Below are 20,080 nucleotides of genomic sequence, written 5' to 3' on the forward strand. Positions count from 1 at the left end.
GGAGGAGTGTATTTTAGCCATCAAATCTGGTGTATGTCACTGTTACTCCTGAAACTGTCTGCATATGTGTTAAAAGTAAAGTTCTTGTATCTTAGAATTGTACTTTGAAGATGAGACTTGCCCTCTCCCTCAGAGCTGAAGGATTATAAAATAGTAAGTAATGAACGTGACTGCATTTGATAGAAAATGTTATTCTCCATTTAGGTTCCTGATTACTACAAAATAATCAAAAAGCCTATGGACTTGTCAACCATCAAGAAAAGACTGGAAGTGAACAATTCGTTCTACACGAAGCTGGAAGATTTTGTGGCCGATTTTAGACTGATTTTCCAGAACTGTGCTGAATTTAACGAGGTTAGAAAAAGTAGATCCTTTATCTGTTTTTGTTGGCTTAGCTGCTTTCAGGAAAACTGTAGTGGGCAAAGAACTAACAATACAAGAATTAACTGTATTCAGCTTACTTTGACGATGAGACTGCAGCGAATACGTGGATCACGTTTGAAAGTACTATGGTGCTAGATGACTATGCGGTGTTGATCCATCCATAGCAGGAAAGAGGACTGTAAAAACCATGCTAGCTGAATGGCAGGACAGCAGGGAAAGAATAGGACAGTTGTTTATCATTGAGGTTAATTGTGGGCATTTGCTTTAAAAATGGGCTTAATCCTCCTTGCCTCAAATCTTAAATTCGGTGAGATTTTAATTCTGGGAGATCTGTACTCACCCTTAAGATTTCGAGTTGCATGTTGAGTGATTGTTGTTATGCCGTACTGCATATAAGGGAACACACGGTGCAAAAGGGACGCAGGTACTTGGTGAACCGCAGAATGAGAGAGAATTACACAGGGAATAGAGGCTTCTCTGAGTGGCCTCAATGGAGTTCTCATCCAGTCATCCGTGATAGCTGGGAATACTTACTGCCATGGTGACCTCTGCCTCAGGAAACTGCTCAGTCCTGCTGGCTGTGGATGACTTTAGGACTGCCTAGTCTTCCAGACTAGAGTCATCATCTGTCCTAGTAATATTTTCACCATGACTGAAAAAGATCTGTAAACGAGAGAAATTCTAGCATTTCAAACAGTCCTTCCAAAACACTTCAACACGCTGAAGGGCACACCTGTGTATTTCACAGCATAACCTAACTTCCTGGACATTTTTCCAGTCAGTATTTAGTTTTTAGAATCTCTTTATATACCTTTCAGAACCTAGGTGTATGGCTTTTGCAGTTGGCTTCTGTGATAATCCATTGGAGAAAAAAAGTCACTGGGGGTGTTGGCCAAAAGGTCTGTCCTGGCCCTCGTTTTTGCAGGCTTGTGCTCCTTGGGCCCATGTGTTCCACCGGTGCCATTCTCACTGCCGATTGATCTAGTTGTAGTTTGTAAGAGCACCTAAAAACCTAATGTGATCGAAGTGTGAACCTGTTTCGTGATGCACTGATGCTGTTAATTCACCCAACAGCCCGATTCAGAAGTGGCTGATGCCGGCATGAAACTTGAAGTGTACTTTGAAGATCTTCTAAGGAACCTTTATCCTGAGAGAAAGTTTCCTGTACAACGCAACTGTCAGAGTGAAGAAGATAAATCAGAACTTACTGATGACTCGGATGATGACTTCGTTCAGCCCCGGAAAAAACGCCTCAAAGGAGAGGACCGTCAGTCGCTTAAATGAGCCGCATGTGTTAATACAGAACGTTTTTTTTAAAAAAACTGAAAATATTTATCACTGTTGATTGCAAAAAGGGGAACACTCGTGACTGCTTTGACCTGTAGGTTTGTGGATATTTACTAGACTTTCTACCCCTTGTCTGAAACACAAAGCTAATGGAGAGCAAGGCATGTGGAGAGCTTCTCTGAAGTTCCACACTTTCTCATAAGATTTCTGGAGCAGCACAGAACTTTCTCTTTCCGTGGAGTGACAGCTGTTTAACTTTACTTTGTGGATGAAAAGAAGTTTGCATAGAATTGACCTTTAAAACTTTACATGGGTTCAACATGTGGCTTTCTGAGTTTGAAGAAGATGTGGTCTCACCAAACTTTTACCAAAGGCATGTGGCTGGCCATAATTTGACTTCTTTGTACTGTATTTAACAAAAGCCATGAAAACAGATGGTGTAATGTTATTGTGCTGCCATACTGACTGGTACAATGAAAGTGTAGTTGCCCCCAAAGAGGTTATTGGTAATTTTAAAATTTAAGGGAGAGTGTATTAAAAAGAAAAAAAAAAGAGGAATTTGTTTGAGAGTTTTTAATGGGGGAAGCAAAGGACAGATTACCTTGGTTTATGCCGTTTTTCTTACCACCAGCACGAAACAATGCTGTTCCTGTACTATTGTGTGTAACAGGTGTCTTAAGTTTGTCCTCTGTTTAATGGAGTCGATGGCGAAGTCTCAAGGGGAAAAAGATGTTTGCTTGCAACTGTCAATCAGTCAGTCTTTGTGTATGTTCAGAGCGGGGGAAAAAGCATCCTTTCTGTCCACAAGCTCATGTTGTTTTTCCAAATTTCTAAATATGTTGTTGTCAGAATGCAGCCAGCAGCGTTACTCACTTGGAAGTACGCAAGTTTGAAGAGGTAGAGAAATGAGAAGGATACTGCTCTTCAACTCTTCATCTGTCCCTGTTAAAAAGGACACAAGGTGAGGACAAATAGCCTTTTTTATGTTCTGCCTACTTTCCAGAAGCACCAACAACAATACAGACGGTTGTTTCTGCCCTCAGAGATTGCAGAGTTGGAGAAGTACTTGTCCATGATTGCTCCAGCTATTGGTTTCTCATTTATGTCATCTTAAATGAAAACTGAGTTTTCGAGAGAGCAGGCAGTCTTTTAGATTGAGTGAGCTCTAATTGTGCCAGAATTGTACAGATGGAATTGTGAAGCTCTCGGAGTGTACACAAGCCTGTGTTTGACTTGCTGTGTTGCACTGATGGGGAACTCGGGAAAAGGCCCTCGTTTTGCCTCTCGCCAGAAGAGGTACTGCCCACCCGCCTTTGTCACAGGGTGGCACTGCACGCTGAAGTGCAGTGGGCCTTTCAGGAGAACACGGCAGCAGGCCTTTGATGTAGCTTTTGAAATGCCATGATCATGTGGTTGATTTTTAATAACCAGAATAACCATTTGTTTTCACTCTTTTTTCCTTCTTTGGGGGGGTGGGTTGGGGGTGTGTTTGTTTGCGTTGGTGGTTTTTTGTGAAAAATTTGTATTACCAGAAGAGAACTGCTTCTAGCAGCAGTTTTACCATCCTGGAGTACCAGGAAAAAAGAAAAGGAAGAGGGTTGAAGGAGCAGAACAGGACGGTGAGGGAGACCATCCTACCAAAACCCCTGTGATCGGTGCACACTACAGTAGCACAGACTTCAGAAATAAGAAATAATTAGAACATTTGAAGTCTTAAAGACCTAGAAATCCTAGATACCCTGTCACCAAGTTTAACAGTGCTTTCAGGGGAAGGTGCTGTGTGTTTCTCTGGGCCATAAGTTCCAAGCACAGCTTTATTAGAAGGCTTAGTGCATTTAGAGGTGAAGTTAGACACCCATATGGCTTCACACTTAAGTTCTTCTCCCAGCAGAAGATACTGGGGTGAGAAGCGTAGGTGTTACTCCTGCAGTCCAGTTTCTTACCTGTCTGCTGTAAACTGCTTGAAAATGTCTCTGTTTAAATAATCCACTGGAAAAATCTGACTTAACTTTCATCTTCCGGCCTTGAATGCCACGCTAAGAATCTTCAGCAGTTGTCGCTGCAATGAGGTTTGAGATGTTAAATTTAACTATTTTAATGCAGATGGTATACACACGAATAGCTGAGGAATGCTATTTTGTTTTTAAAAGAAATTACTATATTCTTTCAAGCTGCTATTGCAAAGACTGTACCTACTTTGTGTGTTTTCTCCCCTTTGCCTCAATCCACTGAATGGTGACTGTTTCCCTTCTTTGTGTGTGTGTAACGTCACTATTAATGGGACTGTAGGAAAGAGTCTCCATCTCACTTTGCAGGACAGGTAGAAAGCATCTGTTTATTGAATCGTGAGAAATGGAGCGTCCTTGAGAAATTTGCCGTTTGACTATACAAATCACAGCTCTTGGACTGCTCAGTTGCAATTTTTAATAATGAAAATGGTATGGAGAATCAACACCAAATGCAGCTCACAGGAAATGACAGATTCCAAAGGTTTATTTTTCCTTTCTTCCCAATCCAACATCAAACACTTGCTTTCATTTTACTTGCTAAAAAGGGGAAAGGGAAAAAAAAATACATAAGATTAATAAAATGCACATGAAAACCAACAGAAATGGATACAGGGGGAAACGATAGGCGTTTAGAGATGTCCAAAATGTCTCGCCTCTGATAGGCAATTGCCACGACTGCTTTGAGAATGGACTGATGCTGTCATAATAAACTGAAACAAGTAGATACCCTATTTAAATGTCATTGTCTAGATTTCACAAAACCTTACTGACACGTTTTTTAGTTAGGTGGTTCATTTAGACCTAGCTTTAAAGAGCACAGCTATTGCCTGGAGGCTTATGACTAAATATTGCCTTGTTAAAAGATTTTTTACATCATGTATTTAAGTTCTTGTATGGCTACAGTGAGCGTACTGTGTGAGGCCCTCGGACAATACCTCCAACAGCCATGGCTCAGCAACCCCTGAATGTCCGCGTACACAAGTGTAACCTCTGAAACGACCATAAGATAAGAGTTAGCGAGTCGAATTTAAGGTCTAATTGTTGCTTTTCTGAGTACACAACTGGTTCTGCAGGTTTCATTTTTTCCGTCCTTTCGACTTGTGCAGCTGGAGCTTAAAACTCCTGGTTGTAGCAAGGAGGGTAATAAAGCTACTGAGCTAAGTTCCCAGGAGAAGGGGTGGGGGGGTCCCGTTAAGGATTCATTACACTCCTATTTACTCTCAACCACTGTTAGCCAAAGTTAATCGAGCTGTAGCTGAATCAAAGCTTCCCCTTCAGGTCTAAAGCAGTTTTAATGAAGTGTAATATGTCTGTGTTTGTACACATGTGGGGTTTTTAAGTCTGGTTCTGAAGCCCACATAAAAGTTTGATCAAGCTCCAGGCTGCTGAAGACTGTGGATTATTTAGCCCATGGTCTTCTGGCTTATACAGGTAAGATGCAGGCTAGCAGGCGGTGCGGTGTGGGCATGCTGGATGCATGAGGTGAACGCTCCCGTGCTGGTGTAGCTGAAGTGGAGAGAATCAATCACAGCACTGCTCAGCCCCTCCTGCAACTGAACTAGCGCCACCTGCGCACGGGAGGCTGCCTGAATTTAAACTTTCCCCCTTAATCTTAGTGCTCAGTCTTTTGGCTGATCACTTTGTAGGAAAGACTAGCCACAAGGACTGGTGCAGCTGAGGCTTTTGACGTGAATTTGATGAATAAAAGGCTGTGGTAGTTTTAGGTGTTACTTACATCTGCTGTCCTCTCGCCCTGCAGCACAGGCAGAACAGAAGATGTGCCTGGGAAGCGGCAGCTTCAGATCAGGACTGGAGAGCCTAGCGAAGAGGGGCTTGCCCTAGCTGAGGCTAACAGGCTGGCTTGAGGGAGCCAGGGTTAGGTTTCTGGTTTGTTCTTTTGTGAGAAAAGAGCTTTAGGCAACTGGGGTGACGGTGCTTTACACTGCTGCACCAGCACGTTCCTGTGCTTGCCCAACCAGCCTTATTTTGGCTTATGAACCCTCAGGAGAGTTTGGGTTGGATTCTGGCCGAATCATGACCTACTCGTTGCCGAACAGCGTTTACAGAGGAGCCCCTGGAGCGGTAATACAAACCTGCAGTGCCCTGCCCTTGGTCTCGATGGGCAGTGTGAGCGCAGAGATGGCACACACGATGCACACAGATGCGAAAAGGCACAGGGCCCCGATGAAGGAAGCACTCATAAGAACCTGCAGGTGGATGAACACTGCAAACATCAGCTCAGCGGGACAGGGGCGCTGGCAGTTAATCAGTAATTAAAGGGCTGACAAGGGGTCACAAACACCTGAGGTACTCAACAATAGAAAAAGTGTCTTGCAGAACCTAAGGGCTTTCAGAAAGTAATAAATACTAGTAAGCTGAGCTCTGGGAAGAGATGTTTGTATATCTGCATCTGGCAAAGACCACAGAAGTACTCTGTATAAACATCAGATAAAGAGCTAATGAGGGAGGGGAGGAGGGGAATTTAATACCTCTTGTTTTTCCTTTTGTGAACTTCAGGGATATCTCTCTGTGTATTTGATAGCAATGATAGGCACAATGTTTACCAACATTATCAAGTGTGCTCTTACTTGTGATATAAATGGGGCCACCATAGCTCCAACACGGCACAATGACCCACTTGTTCCCATCCCCAGGGCTCGCATTGTGGTGGGATAGACCTAGAACAGGCCAGAAAGAAATTGGATAAGCGCAACGACAATCTGTGATATGTGTCCCTATTTTTCCATCTTTTTTATCTTTCTTCAGAGAGACCCATTACCTTATCAGGGGTAATAGTGCGATAAGATATGAAAAGAAATAACGGTTCCTTAAGGTCTCTTTTGTGCCATTACTAATCTGCCATTTTTTGCCCCAAGCAAAGTTTTAGGGTAAGTCAGTCAAAGCTGGATGTGATTCTCCTGCTGTTTGCTTACCACCACTACCACCACCTTTCTCCCAGCTGTGCTGGGCAGCTCACATCAAAGTCACAGGATAGGCTGCATGCTAAGGGAAGAATTCAATTTATATTGCCAGGCCCCGTATCTGGAAAGCAGGAAGAAAGGCTATCTGCAGCCCTTAAGACTGCCTGTTTATTTGTAGCAACAGCACTTTTGTTTAGAAGGAGGAAAAAGAAAAACACATCTCAGTGAGATACCTCCAGGCTGGGAATAATGTGCATTATGTATTTTCTTTTTCACATCTCCCAAACACCTGTTCCAATAAACCACTTACTTAATTAAAGTTAAGCAAAATACATGCTTAAGTCCTTTTAATATCAATAGATTTTAGCAAGTATTCTCATGGAAGCCTTTGTTTAAATACTTTACTGGGCCAAGCCAATGGAAGTAAGGCAATTCAAGACGAGTCTAGGCGTGTGGCCAGAAAGGGGATTTCCAAGTTTGGTTTTGATCATTGATTAAATTATGGTACCCATCAGCTTACAATATGGCTTTTGCAGCAATAGTCTTTACATCAACAGCATCCAATTCAGGTTGTTAAATGTTACTTATTCAAGCCTGGTGCATGCTTAAATAATACAGTGTACTATTAAAAGAAGTATCAGGCCAACATAGGGAACTACTCCTGTTTGCTTTTTGTCACTTTACTCAATCTGCAAGGCAATACGTTTAACTCCACACACCCGCTTAAAACAATGCATACGTAACCCACAGAACTCATGGCTCCAAAATTGTATGAGGGACAAGCTCTCTGAAGGATTAAAACTACTTGTAGACATAACAAAGCAATTTCCATTAGGTGAAGAAAATTACATAACCTTACCTACGACTTCGTACTACTACATTGGTCCCTGGAAAGGCATCTTTTCAGTGGTAGCCTGTTTTCTAACTTTGCAGGGGTTGGGAAGGGGAAAGATTGTGGATTTTGGAAGATGGTGGTACACAACATCTTCAAAAATAACGTTTTGTAGTAGCTGATGAACAGGTGTCTTGGTAGGGCATTCCTCTTGCCCCTGCTCTTGTCATCTCTAACTAGTTTCCTGATTACTTCTCTGATCTTGCATATGAAAACTGTGGCCAGGAAGCCAGAGATACTTAGTTCAAGGTGACTCTAGGCAATATATATGGCAGCATTCCTGGGTATAGGTGAACGGTCTTCCACAGAGTCATAAGACAGAATCATAGAGGCTTTGGGGTGGAAAAGAACATCAAGTCCAACTGTTAACCCAGTACTGCCAAGTCCACCACTAAACCATGTCCCTAAGCACCACATCCACATGTCTCTCAGATACCTCCAGGGATGGTGACTCCACCGCCTCCCAGGGCAGCCTGTTCCAATGCCTGGCAACCAATGAAGAAATTATTCCTAATATTCAATCTAAGCCTCCTCTGGCACAACTTGAGGCCGTTTCCTCTTGTCCCATCATGCCCCAGAGCAGCTCAACATACTTTCAGGAGAACCCACCTCTGCTGTGTAAATGTAGATGGTGTTGAAGTTGGCCGAAACCAAGGCACGCAGCATGAAGAGAAACCCAACCATGCCGGCGCTACACAGAAAGTCGTGCGGAGCAGAGAGTTAGTATCCCTGAATGGTGATCAGCTGAGATGAAACTAATATAGGCACAGTGCTTGGGCACACCTTAATGAAGGGAAAGCGTAAGGAGAAGTTGATTGCTGACAAGTATACTCTTCCTTCAGCCCATTGGCAAGGCGTGTTTACCACGGGCTATTGCACGTTAGGTTTCCCGTAGCCAGCGCTAGAGGCTGGAGGGAATGATCTGAACAGGACTGTAGTGGCTCAGCTGGTGCCTTCAGCATTACAGTCAAGCCTGATAATTACAGCAGTCACGGCAACTTTTCCGTGATGCCTTGAGCTCTTCTTGAAGTGCCCAACTCTACAAGTTAGAGGACATGTAGCATTGCCAAAAACGAAATCAAGGAGGGGGGAAAACTGAAAGAAAAGTATTACTTCTTTCTGTTGGATGTTCCTCACACCATTTTTAATTCTCCAGACTGCACTAGAAAGCGGTTAGCTGTGTGCTATGGGGAAGCCATGGGGGCACAGTAAAACAGGTGAGCTGTGCTGCACAGCCCTGCACCACAGCATCTGCTGCCGCAGCTTTCCCGGGAAGTGCAGGGAACCAGTCCGGGGGGGGTTTAGGCACACAAGAATTACTGGCCTGACTGGTGATGCAAGGATACCACAGGTACTGCCCTCTGCCCACAGCATTGCACACCCCGCCCCCCCAACAACACCCACATGCTGAGTGACACTACCTTGAGGTGCAGATATTAAGGAGAAGAAAGAACAGTGCTGTACATCCCATGGTGATACACAGGCTCAGGCGTCTTCCAAGGAAATTGATGCCAAGAATGTTCAAAGGATTTACTGGAGATAAAAAGGAAAACCATAAAATGTTAGATGGCCTAACTGCACTGATTGTCTGTACTGATACACTTTACACACCATGCCTCAAAAAAATACTCCTCTGCATCTCCAGCACCTAGTAAATGCTCTACAGACAACACAAACGCTATAAAATTCCATTCCTGTATCTAAACCCTGTAGTTTGCACCTGTGCTCCATCTTTGTCCTTCCTCTCAGGGGATGGAGCCTGTCCTCTGAAATTGCCCAGCTGTCTACGGCAGGACACCGGCACTGGTCCTGAGCCATGAGTAGAACAGGCAACAAAGGGACCCACTGGCCGGAGTGGTTTTGTTCCCTCCGGCAATGGCCCAGCCAAACATGGGTGCCCAGAGTGTGCATTGTTGCATCCCCCCAGGAGCCAAGCAGGCACCTTGGAGCATCGTTAGACTTGGTCCCAGCCCGGCTGCACCTGCAGGATCCAACACCCTGGTGTAGCTCAGTGGCTGAGACATGAACCAGGGAAAACATTCACCTCCCAGGAGTGCTGCAATACTGAACCCACACATGCTGCCAAGTTCTTCCAGGGGTGCCGCGTGGGTGCCTTTGGGCAGCCCTGCTATCCCCCAGTGCTCCCCGGTGGGATGCAGCAGGAAGCGTTTTGGTTTGCTGCAGAGTCCCAGGGCACTTAGCTGTCCGTTACTGCAGCGGTCAGCACAGGACCTGCTCCCGCGGCCACCAGCTCTTTGAAAGCAGGGCACTCGTGTGGTGCGTTCAGTTACATCAAGGTGGCTATTTGCAATCCTTCCTTACTTACGGCTTTCTAAAAACTACATGTCTGGGAATTTGGGAAGCCAGCCTCGGTTCTGGTAAGTTAGGAGCAATTTCCCCTGGAATCTAACCGAGGCTGTCAGCACATCCTGGCTGCAGAGGAGGTCTTTGGCTCTGCTGTTGGAAGCACCCATGCTGAAGCTGAATTCTTCACCTGGGGAGCAGTGCTCCCCCTTGCCCCTGGCCACCAGCTCCTGTCCTGTGTCCCAGACTCATTTGAAGAGCTGTGCCTGGCACCTGCCGGCAGTGCTGAGGGCGTTTCGCCCTCTGGCACATCGCTGAGTCCAAGCCCAGGGCTTTGCAGTGAGTACTGGCTGGCTGTAAAAAGGGACTGGCAGGGCAGGGAGGGGAGAAGAGGTTACGTGTGATCTCCCCGACTGTGCTGATCATCATGGTCTGGTAGGCAGCAGGCCCAAACAAGCGGCAGTGGCAGGGGCTGCGGCTCTCCTCAGAGTCATCGCCAGGGTCCCGCGCCGGCAGTGTCGCTGAGCCGCAGACGAGGTCCCGCTCCAGCAACTCCGCGCTGGCCAGGATGACGCCGTAGTAAGCGAACGCTATGCCGAGCCTGGGGGGGGAACGCTGCAATGAGCGGCAGCAGCGATGGGAAGGTGAGGGAACTCCAACGCAGCAGGTTTGGGGTGCCCTGGGGCCCTCGCTGTGCGCGCCAGCTCTGCCTGATGGACCCCCTTTGCCTGAGCCCAGCTGTGACTCCGGCACCCACCAGGTCACTGGTCACCCCACCCACGGCACACCACTACCACCTGTCCATGCCCCTCTCTTCCTCAGGGAACCCTCCCCAGCTTATAGCTGAACTTTTTGCTTGCCCCGAGTGCTGTTTTTGCCCCTTCAGTCCCTTTCCTCACAGAGGCCTGTAAGGGGAGACATTCCCAAACCACCCCTTCCCGGAGGACCAAGGAATCTCAACATCAGGACCCCGTGCTTGCAGCTGACGTGAAGCAACAGTGCAGGTTTTTCTTTTAGGCCTTATCCTTTCTGCCCAGGGATTTTCCAAAGGGGTTTTCATTAACTGGCTGGAGAGGCTGACATCGCACTGTGACTGCTGTCAAGAACACGGCGTTGGCGACGGCAGCCTGGCTGTGTCATTATCAAGTAATTCAGCACAGGCCTAATCATAACCAGGCTGAGAGGTAATTTTCACATTTTTACACACACGCCCCCCTGTCAGTTTCAGAAATGAGCAGCAGAATCTGGGCTAGGAAATGGGCTGGAGAGGCAGGCGATGCTCAGAGCATGGGGGCGGGAACATAAACCTGAGAACAAGCCAGCAGCTCCTGGGGGGACTAGGTGAGAAAGGAGGATTAAAAAACAAAGGGGAAGATATTTCATAACACTCATACAAGTTGAGGGGAAAAAAGACATAAAAAATTCAAGGCCTGACTTACCAACATTTTGGGTCAGTGAGTTCCCACGGACCCATTATTCATACATTTCCATTCCAGACAGCAAAGTCAATGAAACATGTATTACCCTTGCATACAGCTCCCGGGAACATTGCATATGAAACCCATCTCTCTTCAGCCGTAATTTTCCCTGGCCAGTGGCACTGGTAATGGTTAACGAGTTTCTGTTGGAGCCCTGTTTTCACTGATAGGCTGGCCTGCAAAAGGGGTGCATTTCTCCTTTTTCCAGGAGGAACAAGTTTGCACCAAGGAGGGAAGCAGAGCCGCGGGCACGCTGCCGGTGCACGCTGCAGGCAGGCGTGGGCTCTCTCCTGTGGCTTTCGTCCAGCTCCCTCCCCACCTCCCCTGAGCTGCCCTTTCCTGCGGACGGACTGTGGTGCCCTGCACCATCCTGGACATCCAGCCTTTTTCTGCTGTGTTAACACTAACTGACACAGGGTGTCTGAGGCACGGCCTGAGATCAGGACATGCCCACGGTGACCCGTGCCCACACACGTACTCCCCCTCCAGCTGCCAAGGATCTGCAGCTGCCTCCTGAGGCAGGAGCAGTGCATTGTCATGGCAGAGTTGATGAGAGTCTTCTGCTCCCTGCACAAGTCCAACTGAGAGAATGAGCTGATAAGCAAGAGGAAAAAAACCCCAAAATTTTACCATATGATCCATATCTGCAAAGTGGTTCTGAGGTACTTCGGGTGGATGAGATCCTTGAATCTTCCTCTCCTTTCCTGCAAGTTGTTCAATAAAAATGGAAGTTTTTTAAAAGGCATATTTTATACAGGGATGAGTGCTCTGTGGTAGCAGCTGACACCCCAACCCTCCCCAGCCCGCGCCCCAGGCTGTCAAGGGCATGGACAGACTGATAGAAAGTGCAACACAGCACCCCGTCAGCCCCCTGGAGAGGAAAGCCCCTCTTCCCAAAGGATGCCCACAGGAGAATGAGCTGCAAGGGATGGAGGAGAGGAGAAGAGAACATCCTGAGCACTCCCAGCCCCCAGGACCACCCCCACCTCCTGGGATTCTGGCTCCAGCGTGGTGCTGGAGGGGCACCTGATTACTGCAGGGGGCCAGCCCTGCTGGGGCTGATGGCAGCTCCCATTGCTCCACGTGCTGGGGAGAGGGGCCCAGTGTCCACTGCTCTGCATTTGGGTCAGGTCTGTGGCCACGTGCATCTTGCCGGGAGGCCTGAAGTGCCAGTGAGCGGAGAGACAAGCAGGCACTGGGGGCCCTGCCCACCCCACTGCTCCCCAGGAGCCGGCAGCTGGCCCAGCACTCCAGCAAGGAGGGGAGAAGAGTTCACAGGGATGGTTTGGGTTGCCTTTATTTCTATTTTCCTCATCATTTCTTAAGCCTGAGAGGGTGCACAACTAACAAAAACCTTTCCCACAGCCAATGTGGGTCTATTACATAAATTCAATTAAACTACAGGGAAGCTTTAATCCTAATTAATTCCATTACAATAGCACCATCTTGCATGAATTGCCAAGTACAATGCTTGGTGCCTGTGGGGCTGAATAACCAGCAAAGAGGTCCAGGAAAGGGACTTAAAAGAGCTGGATAATAGTTTGGAGGTCCTGGACAACAGTTTTGTCCAGTATTTCTCTCCTGGGTGTCAAAGGAGCCACCTGAACAAGTCCTCCCACCCTGCAGTCAGAAGGGCCCGGACTGGGGGTAATGGGGAGCAGCCCTGGGGGGATGCCTGGTCCCAGCTCCTCTTGTACCCCTTCTGCAACACACACACATGCTTTTGGGTGTTTCAGCCCAGTAGTGATCAACTCCTGAGCTGCTCAGCTGCTTACAGGCAGAAATGGCAGTAGCTCTGGAATGGCCTCTCCTGCTATGGCCCTCTTCTGCTGGTCCGCAGCTCCACACGTGGGGACCTGGGGTGCTGGGACCCAGCAGACACGCCTGTCCGGGGGCTGGGACAAGCCTCTGAGAGCAGTGTGTTGACCTCATGGCAGGGGAACCTTGCAGCCTGAGCAGCCACAGCCCTGAGAGGCAGGTCTCAGGTCTCATGGCACAGGGACACCCCTGGGACATGGATGGGCAGTAAGGGAGAACGTGCTTGGCCGGCAGTCCTTTTTGTGGTAAAAGAAGCAAATCTTTTCTCAGCGTGATATTCTTCTAAGCTAACAGGAAGAATGCAAAAAAAAAAAAGCAGAAAACACGATTCCATTTTGAGGGCCAAGATTACTGTCCCTCCAAAAGAAAAATGACATCTTCATCATTCATTACATTCAATGGTTGTTTGGAAAGCAACTAGGCAAGGAGGGGGAGACAGGCAGAGCAAGACATGCTAGGTGGTCCCACTCCCTCCCCAAACCCCAGCTGCCAGCAGCCCTGCCCAGGACAGAGGGAGTGGGCAGCACCCCAGGCTTGGCTCACCTTGGCGGGCTCCCTCAGCATCCCCTCGGGCATCGCCGCCCCGTTCATCTTGGCTATCCTCTGCAGCGTGGCCACGGCGGCTGCCACGCTTCCATTGTACCGTGCTGACTCCGGGATGAACTGAAAGTGGAGTGGCATCAGAAAGCCTTTCTGCACCTCTCTGTCCATGCAACCTGCTCACAGCTTCCTGTTGTACTGGAGCCCAGCCAGGCTAGCACGGGGCACTGCCTGAGCTGGAGCAGCCTTTTGCCTATTCTCCTCCTTAGCCGTGCCCCAGCTCCCTATACCCCGTGTTGGGGGGCTCCCCATACCCAACACACCCATGTCTTGGTCCAGCTCCCAGGAGTCTTCTACTGAGCTGTCTGTGGCAAGCACTCCTGAGAGGGGGAAGCCAAAGATGCTGGTTTAACAAAACTGACCCTTAATTAATTGAAATTCCAAAACGGGATGAAGCATGTGTCTCTTTTACTTAAGCAAGAGTCTTGGAAGACTCAACAAGGCCATTAAAAAAAAGGAAGACAAGGATGAAATTTAAGAACAAACTCACTCATCCCTAGCATTTGCAACGTTCAGCCATACCTGGTGCTCTTTCCAAAATAAAATACCTTCTTATTAAATGATGCCTCTATAAAATTGTAAACAATTACAGGTCTATCACAGAAATATTAATTAGAAACTCATTCTTTCTTAAATGCCGACTGTGTCTTTTTTTCCAAAAATTTTTGCTACCCATTTTTCCTGGCAAAAATAATCAGGGAAACCAAATGTCAGAGATATACGAGTGGACATTCACAGCAATCTTGTATTTGACTGCCCAGACTTGTGCATGTGTTCAGCTAGAGGAAGGGATTTCACATCTGCACGACTTGCACCAGCCACAGCTGAGCACTGTGGTGCCCATGAGCACTCTAAATAGGATTTTCCACATCACTCCCTGCAAATAAGACAGTCCTCGTGTCCAGGGCTGATATTTCTGAAGCGTGAGTAAACCTGAGGAAGCCACAGTTGACCATGACACTGATTAGGTGTGTGAACTCTTCTTCCCTCAGCCCTAGCCGAAGAGGGTGCACCATGCCCAGCACTAGACTGAAGATACTGCTTGCAATTTTTTGCATAGTCTGGGTTGTTGGAGGGCTACAGCAGGGCAGCAAAGACAGAGCTTTGCCAAGCCAAGCCAAGCCAACTCCCACAGGGTGACCTCTCCCCAACAGCTGGTCTGCAGCTCCCCCCAGGACATCAGGACCTTCCCCAGCCCCCCGGGTGAGGGCTGCGGTGGTGAAAGGGGGAGATAAGGACAGCTCCAAGCTTGCGGGAGGTGGAGGGTGATGTATCTTGGTGCCTGGGGATACAGTGCAGCAGGGAGTGGGGAGAAGAACTCTTCCTACCTTGAACACCAGGATGAGAAGGATGCCAGGGATGGAAGCAATTCTGATCAGCCACCGCCAGCCGATGGTTGGGTTCACCACCGATGCCAGGCCAATGATTAACAAGGATCCTGCCAACCAAAACACCTTTCCAAGAGAAAAGAAGGGGTTAAAACATGAACACATGGCAATGATTTGTTTATTTTCTTTCTTTCTGGTCTGGTCCCATAGATAAGTGGGGATCTGTGCTGAGGAGTGCTGCGGTTCAAACTGAGCCATCCCACGGCTGTCTGGGAAGCCAAGTTTGTGTTGAAGAAAGAGGGAAAGAAAGACAAAGATTTGGGAAGGGACAGCTGAAGATTGTCTTAATTAGCTCCAGAAGAAAACAGATAACTTGCTGTGGCTACTATTGTACTTAAAGCCACCACTTTTGTCCTTCCAGTCACTTCTCTGCTAATGTTCATGCTCCTGAATTTTCCTGTTGTCTAAATCTCAGCAGGGAAGCGGCAGATTTACAAGCACCGAAGGCAAAACCAGTCCAGATTTCCACTGGTGGAAGTTGGTGGGTCTCCAGTAGACTCAATGCCAAGTTGTACCAACAGGGAATCTGGCCCCTGATCTGCAAGTACATTCCTCCCTAAAGTTCACTTGTTGCCATGAGGAGACACATCCCTTTCCAGGGGACCACCCAAGGGAGCTCAACCAACACAAAGCACAGACAAATACATAAAAACCAAGTCAAGTTCATGAGTAATCTGTGGGCAGAAATAACAAATTTCTGACAAGATTATTCTTTTTTATAAACCTTTGTGTTTCTGATGGCACTTTGGTAATGAAGCCCTGCGATGAAACAGGCAGCAATGAAAAGCAAATTACCCCTGCCACCAAGACCATATACATACACTTTTGGTTCAAGTCAGATGAATTTATGTGCTCGATGAGGCCTCTGCAGAGCGTTTGGACATGCAGCGAGTGCCCACTGCAGAAATCTGGAGTAACCGAGAACCCCATTCACGCTTGCTGTCGTCTTTGCCCAGCAGGCGCTCACAAACCTCCCAGCATGTCTCAGGCCGAATCTGGGACTGTTTATGCCAGCCCTATCCTGTGCAAGGCCCATGCTGTCCCTGAGAAGGGACAGTGAGAGGGGCAGATTAGGACCCCATCTGGGAATCATCTGATTAACCACTTGTTATTGCTGGGGGTCCAAAGAGAGGAAGGGATTAGCTTAGGTGCAGGGGAGGTGCCACCCCAGTGCCTGCCAACCCATTGGCACTGGCCCCATTAAAGCAGGTAGCACCGTATTGATAGAGCAATCGAAAGGATGTCAGCCATCACGGAAAGTCCCCACCCAATGTTTGGAGCACCCAATTAATTGAGAAGAAGTTGCTGTTCTTGTGCTGTCCATGTGCATCTCTAATGATGCAGACACCATGCTCTGGGATGCAGGAAGCAGCAAGCACTCGCATGGGTGCAAACCAGTGTGAATACTCTAGGAGAAAGGCTGATGTGCTGGAGAACCAGCATCAGTGGGAGTGATTTCCTGGGACTCGGGGCTAGAAGAAACATTAACAGGCTTGCTCTTACCTGAGATAAGGGCAACATGTATCCTCGGTATTTGGTGGGCAAAAATTCTGTTTTTATGATAAGCCTAATGATAAAGGGGAAAAAAAAAAAAAGGCAGAAAAACAGCAACAATGAGAATTCCTATACAGTTCAGCTCAGCTCAGTCAGTGCTGGACTTTGCTGCCCAGAGACAGAGTGACCATCCCTATTCCACCATTGAGCACCCAAAGTTGGGAGATCCCTGTTCATTGTGCCTTTCACTCAGGCAGGCCTCAAATTACATTCAAAGGAGATGCACGGCATCTCCAGGATGGGGCTGTAGGATACAGACAGGTAACCACTGCAGTCTGCACACCAGGGTATCTACAGGTGGACTGAGGTGTCAGCACGGGCGTAGAGCATGTCTGTAGAATGAACAAGTTTTAGTGAATCTTTTTTTTTTATTATTAAACAAAGGAAACAGTCTGTTCCAATTTTATCAAATGGTTGGATAGCCCTTGGGGGAGGGCCTGGCACTGACACCTCTCAGGCTCACAGGTGTGAATTGTGCTTCCTTAGGTGGAAAGAGAGGGGTGGGGGGAAACCCTCATTGTCTCCTTCTATCTCAGCTATTGACGTGTTTTAGAAAAAGTGCAATTTTCCTCCATCCTCATTAGGCTCATTAGCATCCTCCATAGCCAGGGAATGTGGCTCTCCGCAAGGGAGGCAGCACTGGGAGCTCCGCAGATGTGGGAACCAGGCACAGGGTGCCTGCTCCTCCCAACAGCACCTATCTCCCTCGTGTCCTTCCCTTTGGCAAAGGGCTCTTGGGTCAATGGGACTGGTTTTGGACTTTCCTGTGTGGGCAGCAACCAGGCTTCAAGGAACCATGGAAGATGCTGAAATGTTGCATTTGTTTCCCTGAGAGGGTCGAAAGTAATAATTTATTTTGCCAGGCTCCAAGTGAAGTGGTTGTTAATATTGTGAATTTCTCCTCTCCCCCTCCACATCCCCCTTTCCTCCCCAACAGGGCAAAAAGTTTCATTTAAGTGGGAATGCTTTACATCTGTTCGAGAAGAATTTGCTACTTAAGCAGAATTGTTGTGACTTTTCTATGAGGAAGCAGCCTTTGCTCATCTGTTACCTGTCTAATTGTTTTTATAATATATGTGCTTAATAATCCCTCTGTCACTGGCTTAACGTAAACCAGCTGCCCCCTCTATTCCTGGTCTCAGGAGTCCTTCAGAACTGCAATTTAGGTCGACCAACGGGGATTCAGTGAAATTACAGAACAGCATTTTGTTTTAAGGCGACGTGGGAATTTGCTCCCCTTTCCACTTCCAGCCCCTGTGAAGGCCCCTTCCTCGCTGTCTCCTCCAGCTCACAGCACGGCCACAGCTTACCAGGCTCAGCAACGGAGACCAGGCGCCCCACCAGGGTCAGCCAAAATGAGCTGAAGGGCCTTTCTTGCTGTAAGCCTGGGAACTCAGCCCCGCCAGGTCCAGGGTGCCTCCACTCACCTCCCAGCGAAGGCTGGCTTGCCACTGCCCATGCCCCGAGGCACAGAGCACAGCCTTACCCTTGCGCGTGGCCCGACACGCCACCGCCTACCATGGCCCGCAGGAACACGAACCAGATGTAGGATGGGGCAAATGAGGTCAGCAGGGAGAAATATGCTGCCCAGAGGAAGGAGAGCAGCAGAATCTGCAAAAGGGGAAAAATTTGGGTCATAAAACCCAGAGCTCAGCCAGGCGCATGGCTCTGGTGGGGCTCAGGAGAAGGACGTGCAGCCCCCGGCGCACACTCACCTTCCAACGGCCATACCTGTCAGCCAGGAGCCCAAGCACTATGCTGAAGATCATGTAGCCAAAAAACACCATCTAAGGGGGATTGAAACATAGCCATGGAAGGCTCACTCCGGCAGCACCAGGCAGCTCTGCTCTTTGAACTGCAGGTGAGTCGAGCGCTTTCCAAGCAGAGCCATGAGCAAGGTGGCTTTCAGGGTCTGTCTTCCTCCATGTAGGCACTCACTGCTTCAACCCCCAAAGCTGAGGGTTGGATGGCAAGGACTTCAAAATAAGAATATGGAAGTGGGGGCTTGTTTTGGCATTACAGCTGTGGGAATAGATCTGTGCTCATGTCAGCTTGCTTTCTGGTTTTCCACAGCTGTGACACTGTTCTTGGGCCCAAGAGGAGGACCTAGGAATTTATTTGGTCCTCCGGGAAAGGTACTTTACAAAGCCCATGGTGGTGCCCTGGACAATGCCCACGTAGCAGATGACCTGCATAGAGGGAACACAAGTCACTCACCGTTGTCACTAGAGCCACCTGCCAGTCTTGAAGCTGCCACTCGCATCGGATGAGAGGGGACACAACAGCTATTAGCATGATCTCCATGGCTTCAGCCACCTTGGGGAATGAGCGTGCACGTTAGCAGGAAGGGAAGCCACAAGGAGTTCACAGAGGAAAGTCGTTCAGTCCTACCAAGGCTGCAGCCATGGTAGTCTGTGTCAAAACAGCCCTGTGAAGCCATGGAGCCTCCATAGTGGTCTGAGACCTGTGCCCCATCTGGAAGAGGCAAGCACTTGGAAACAAAGGGAGAAGGGGAGAAATGTGCACCTAGAAAGCAGGTATCTAGGAACACTCTGTATCTAGGAAGGCTGGGAAAACATCCTTTGCAGAGGAGACTCTCACCCAGCTGTGCTAGTGGAAGGTCTTAACTATCTCTGGAAGCCAAGCTGCTCGGTTAGGTACCCAGCTGTGAATTTGGGCATCTAACACAAAGATGAACTCTTAAAACTGTTTTTGATTAAAAATTTCATTGCTTCATTGGCTGTTTGCCCCAGCAGCTGGTTTCAGTTAAGAAATGAGCCTATCGTTTACACATAGCTGAAAGGCTTTTACACCTCACCTGTGTTGATCCTGACATGTCCCCATTACATCTTTACCCCAGCTTGGCCTCAGCCTTTTGCCCCAGTTCCCAGAACAGACACACCATTAACCCAAGACCCCGGCAGTTAGTTAGGAAATTTTTCGGGTAGGCTAGGATGAGAGGAGGGCAGCCCTCCCATGCCATATTCCACAGGGCTTGGGTGCCCTGGGGCTGGCATGAAGAATGCAGTTGGAGGCTGAATCTAACCCCCAGGAACTATTGAAGACACTCCCACCAGTGTACCAGGACAGGCGTCAGGCCAGGATGCTCTGAGCCAACTTGCTCAGCTTTGTCCTGAAATAGGTCTGATCTCAATTTTAGCCAATATCGATTTTGGCCAAAGACGACAACAGCAGAAATCCTGCTTGAGAAGGATATTTGAAAATAAAATGGGCTGCAATACGTGGCTGTGATGCTTATGGTTGTTACTGCACAGAAATAAGGAAAATGGGAAGAGCATTTTTTCAGGCCAGCGCAGATGGCTGCAGACACCTACCCCAGTGCTGCCCATGATCAGGAAGAGCAAGATGTGGAACCTCCCAAACCCAATGGTTTCCACAGCTTCTTCCACTGTAAATGTCTTCTGCCCTGAACACCAAAGGGAAA

At 48.1% G+C, this 20,080-nt stretch overlaps 2 protein-coding genes across 2 annotated transcripts in view; one reads left to right on the top strand and one right to left on the bottom strand.

The window, feature by feature from the left end:
• Window positions 1-1,668, top strand: part of TRIM24 (tripartite motif containing 24) — a gene marked incomplete at its 5' end in the record, with an annotated part of 35,028 nt that extends 33,360 nt beyond the window's left edge. The window contains 2 exons of the mRNA XM_010150588.1: window positions 205-354; window positions 1,459-1,668. Of these exons, the coding sequence (XP_010148890.1) occupies window positions 205-354; window positions 1,459-1,668 (360 nt within the window). The remainder of the gene's footprint in view (window positions 1-204; window positions 355-1,458) is intronic.
• A 4,072-nt stretch (window positions 1,669-5,740) lies between these two features.
• The window catches only part of SVOPL (SVOP-like), a 15,511-nt gene continuing 1,171 nt past the window's right edge, over window positions 5,741-20,080 (bottom strand). The window contains exons 2-14 of the mRNA XM_010150589.1: window positions 19,971-20,062; window positions 18,853-18,951; window positions 18,351-18,422; window positions 18,122-18,246; window positions 16,585-16,648; window positions 15,022-15,147; window positions 13,637-13,756; window positions 11,906-11,979; window positions 10,196-10,398; window positions 8,915-9,026; window positions 8,103-8,184; window positions 6,269-6,358; window positions 5,741-5,887 (exon numbers count right to left, since the gene is read on the bottom strand). Coding sequence (XP_010148891.1) covers window positions 5,741-5,887; window positions 6,269-6,358; window positions 8,103-8,184; window positions 8,915-9,026; window positions 10,196-10,398; window positions 11,906-11,979; window positions 13,637-13,756; window positions 15,022-15,147; window positions 16,585-16,648; window positions 18,122-18,246; window positions 18,351-18,422; window positions 18,853-18,951; window positions 19,971-20,062 — 1,406 coding nt within the window. The remainder of the gene's footprint in view (window positions 5,888-6,268; window positions 6,359-8,102; window positions 8,185-8,914; window positions 9,027-10,195; window positions 10,399-11,905; window positions 11,980-13,636; window positions 13,757-15,021; window positions 15,148-16,584; window positions 16,649-18,121; window positions 18,247-18,350; window positions 18,423-18,852; window positions 18,952-19,970; window positions 20,063-20,080) is intronic.

Source organism: Eurypyga helias, unplaced genomic scaffold (assembly GCF_000690775.1).
Source record: "Eurypyga helias isolate BGI_N326 unplaced genomic scaffold, ASM69077v1 scaffold14654, whole genome shotgun sequence".
Taxonomy (NCBI): Eukaryota; Metazoa; Chordata; class Aves; order Eurypygiformes; family Eurypygidae; genus Eurypyga; species Eurypyga helias.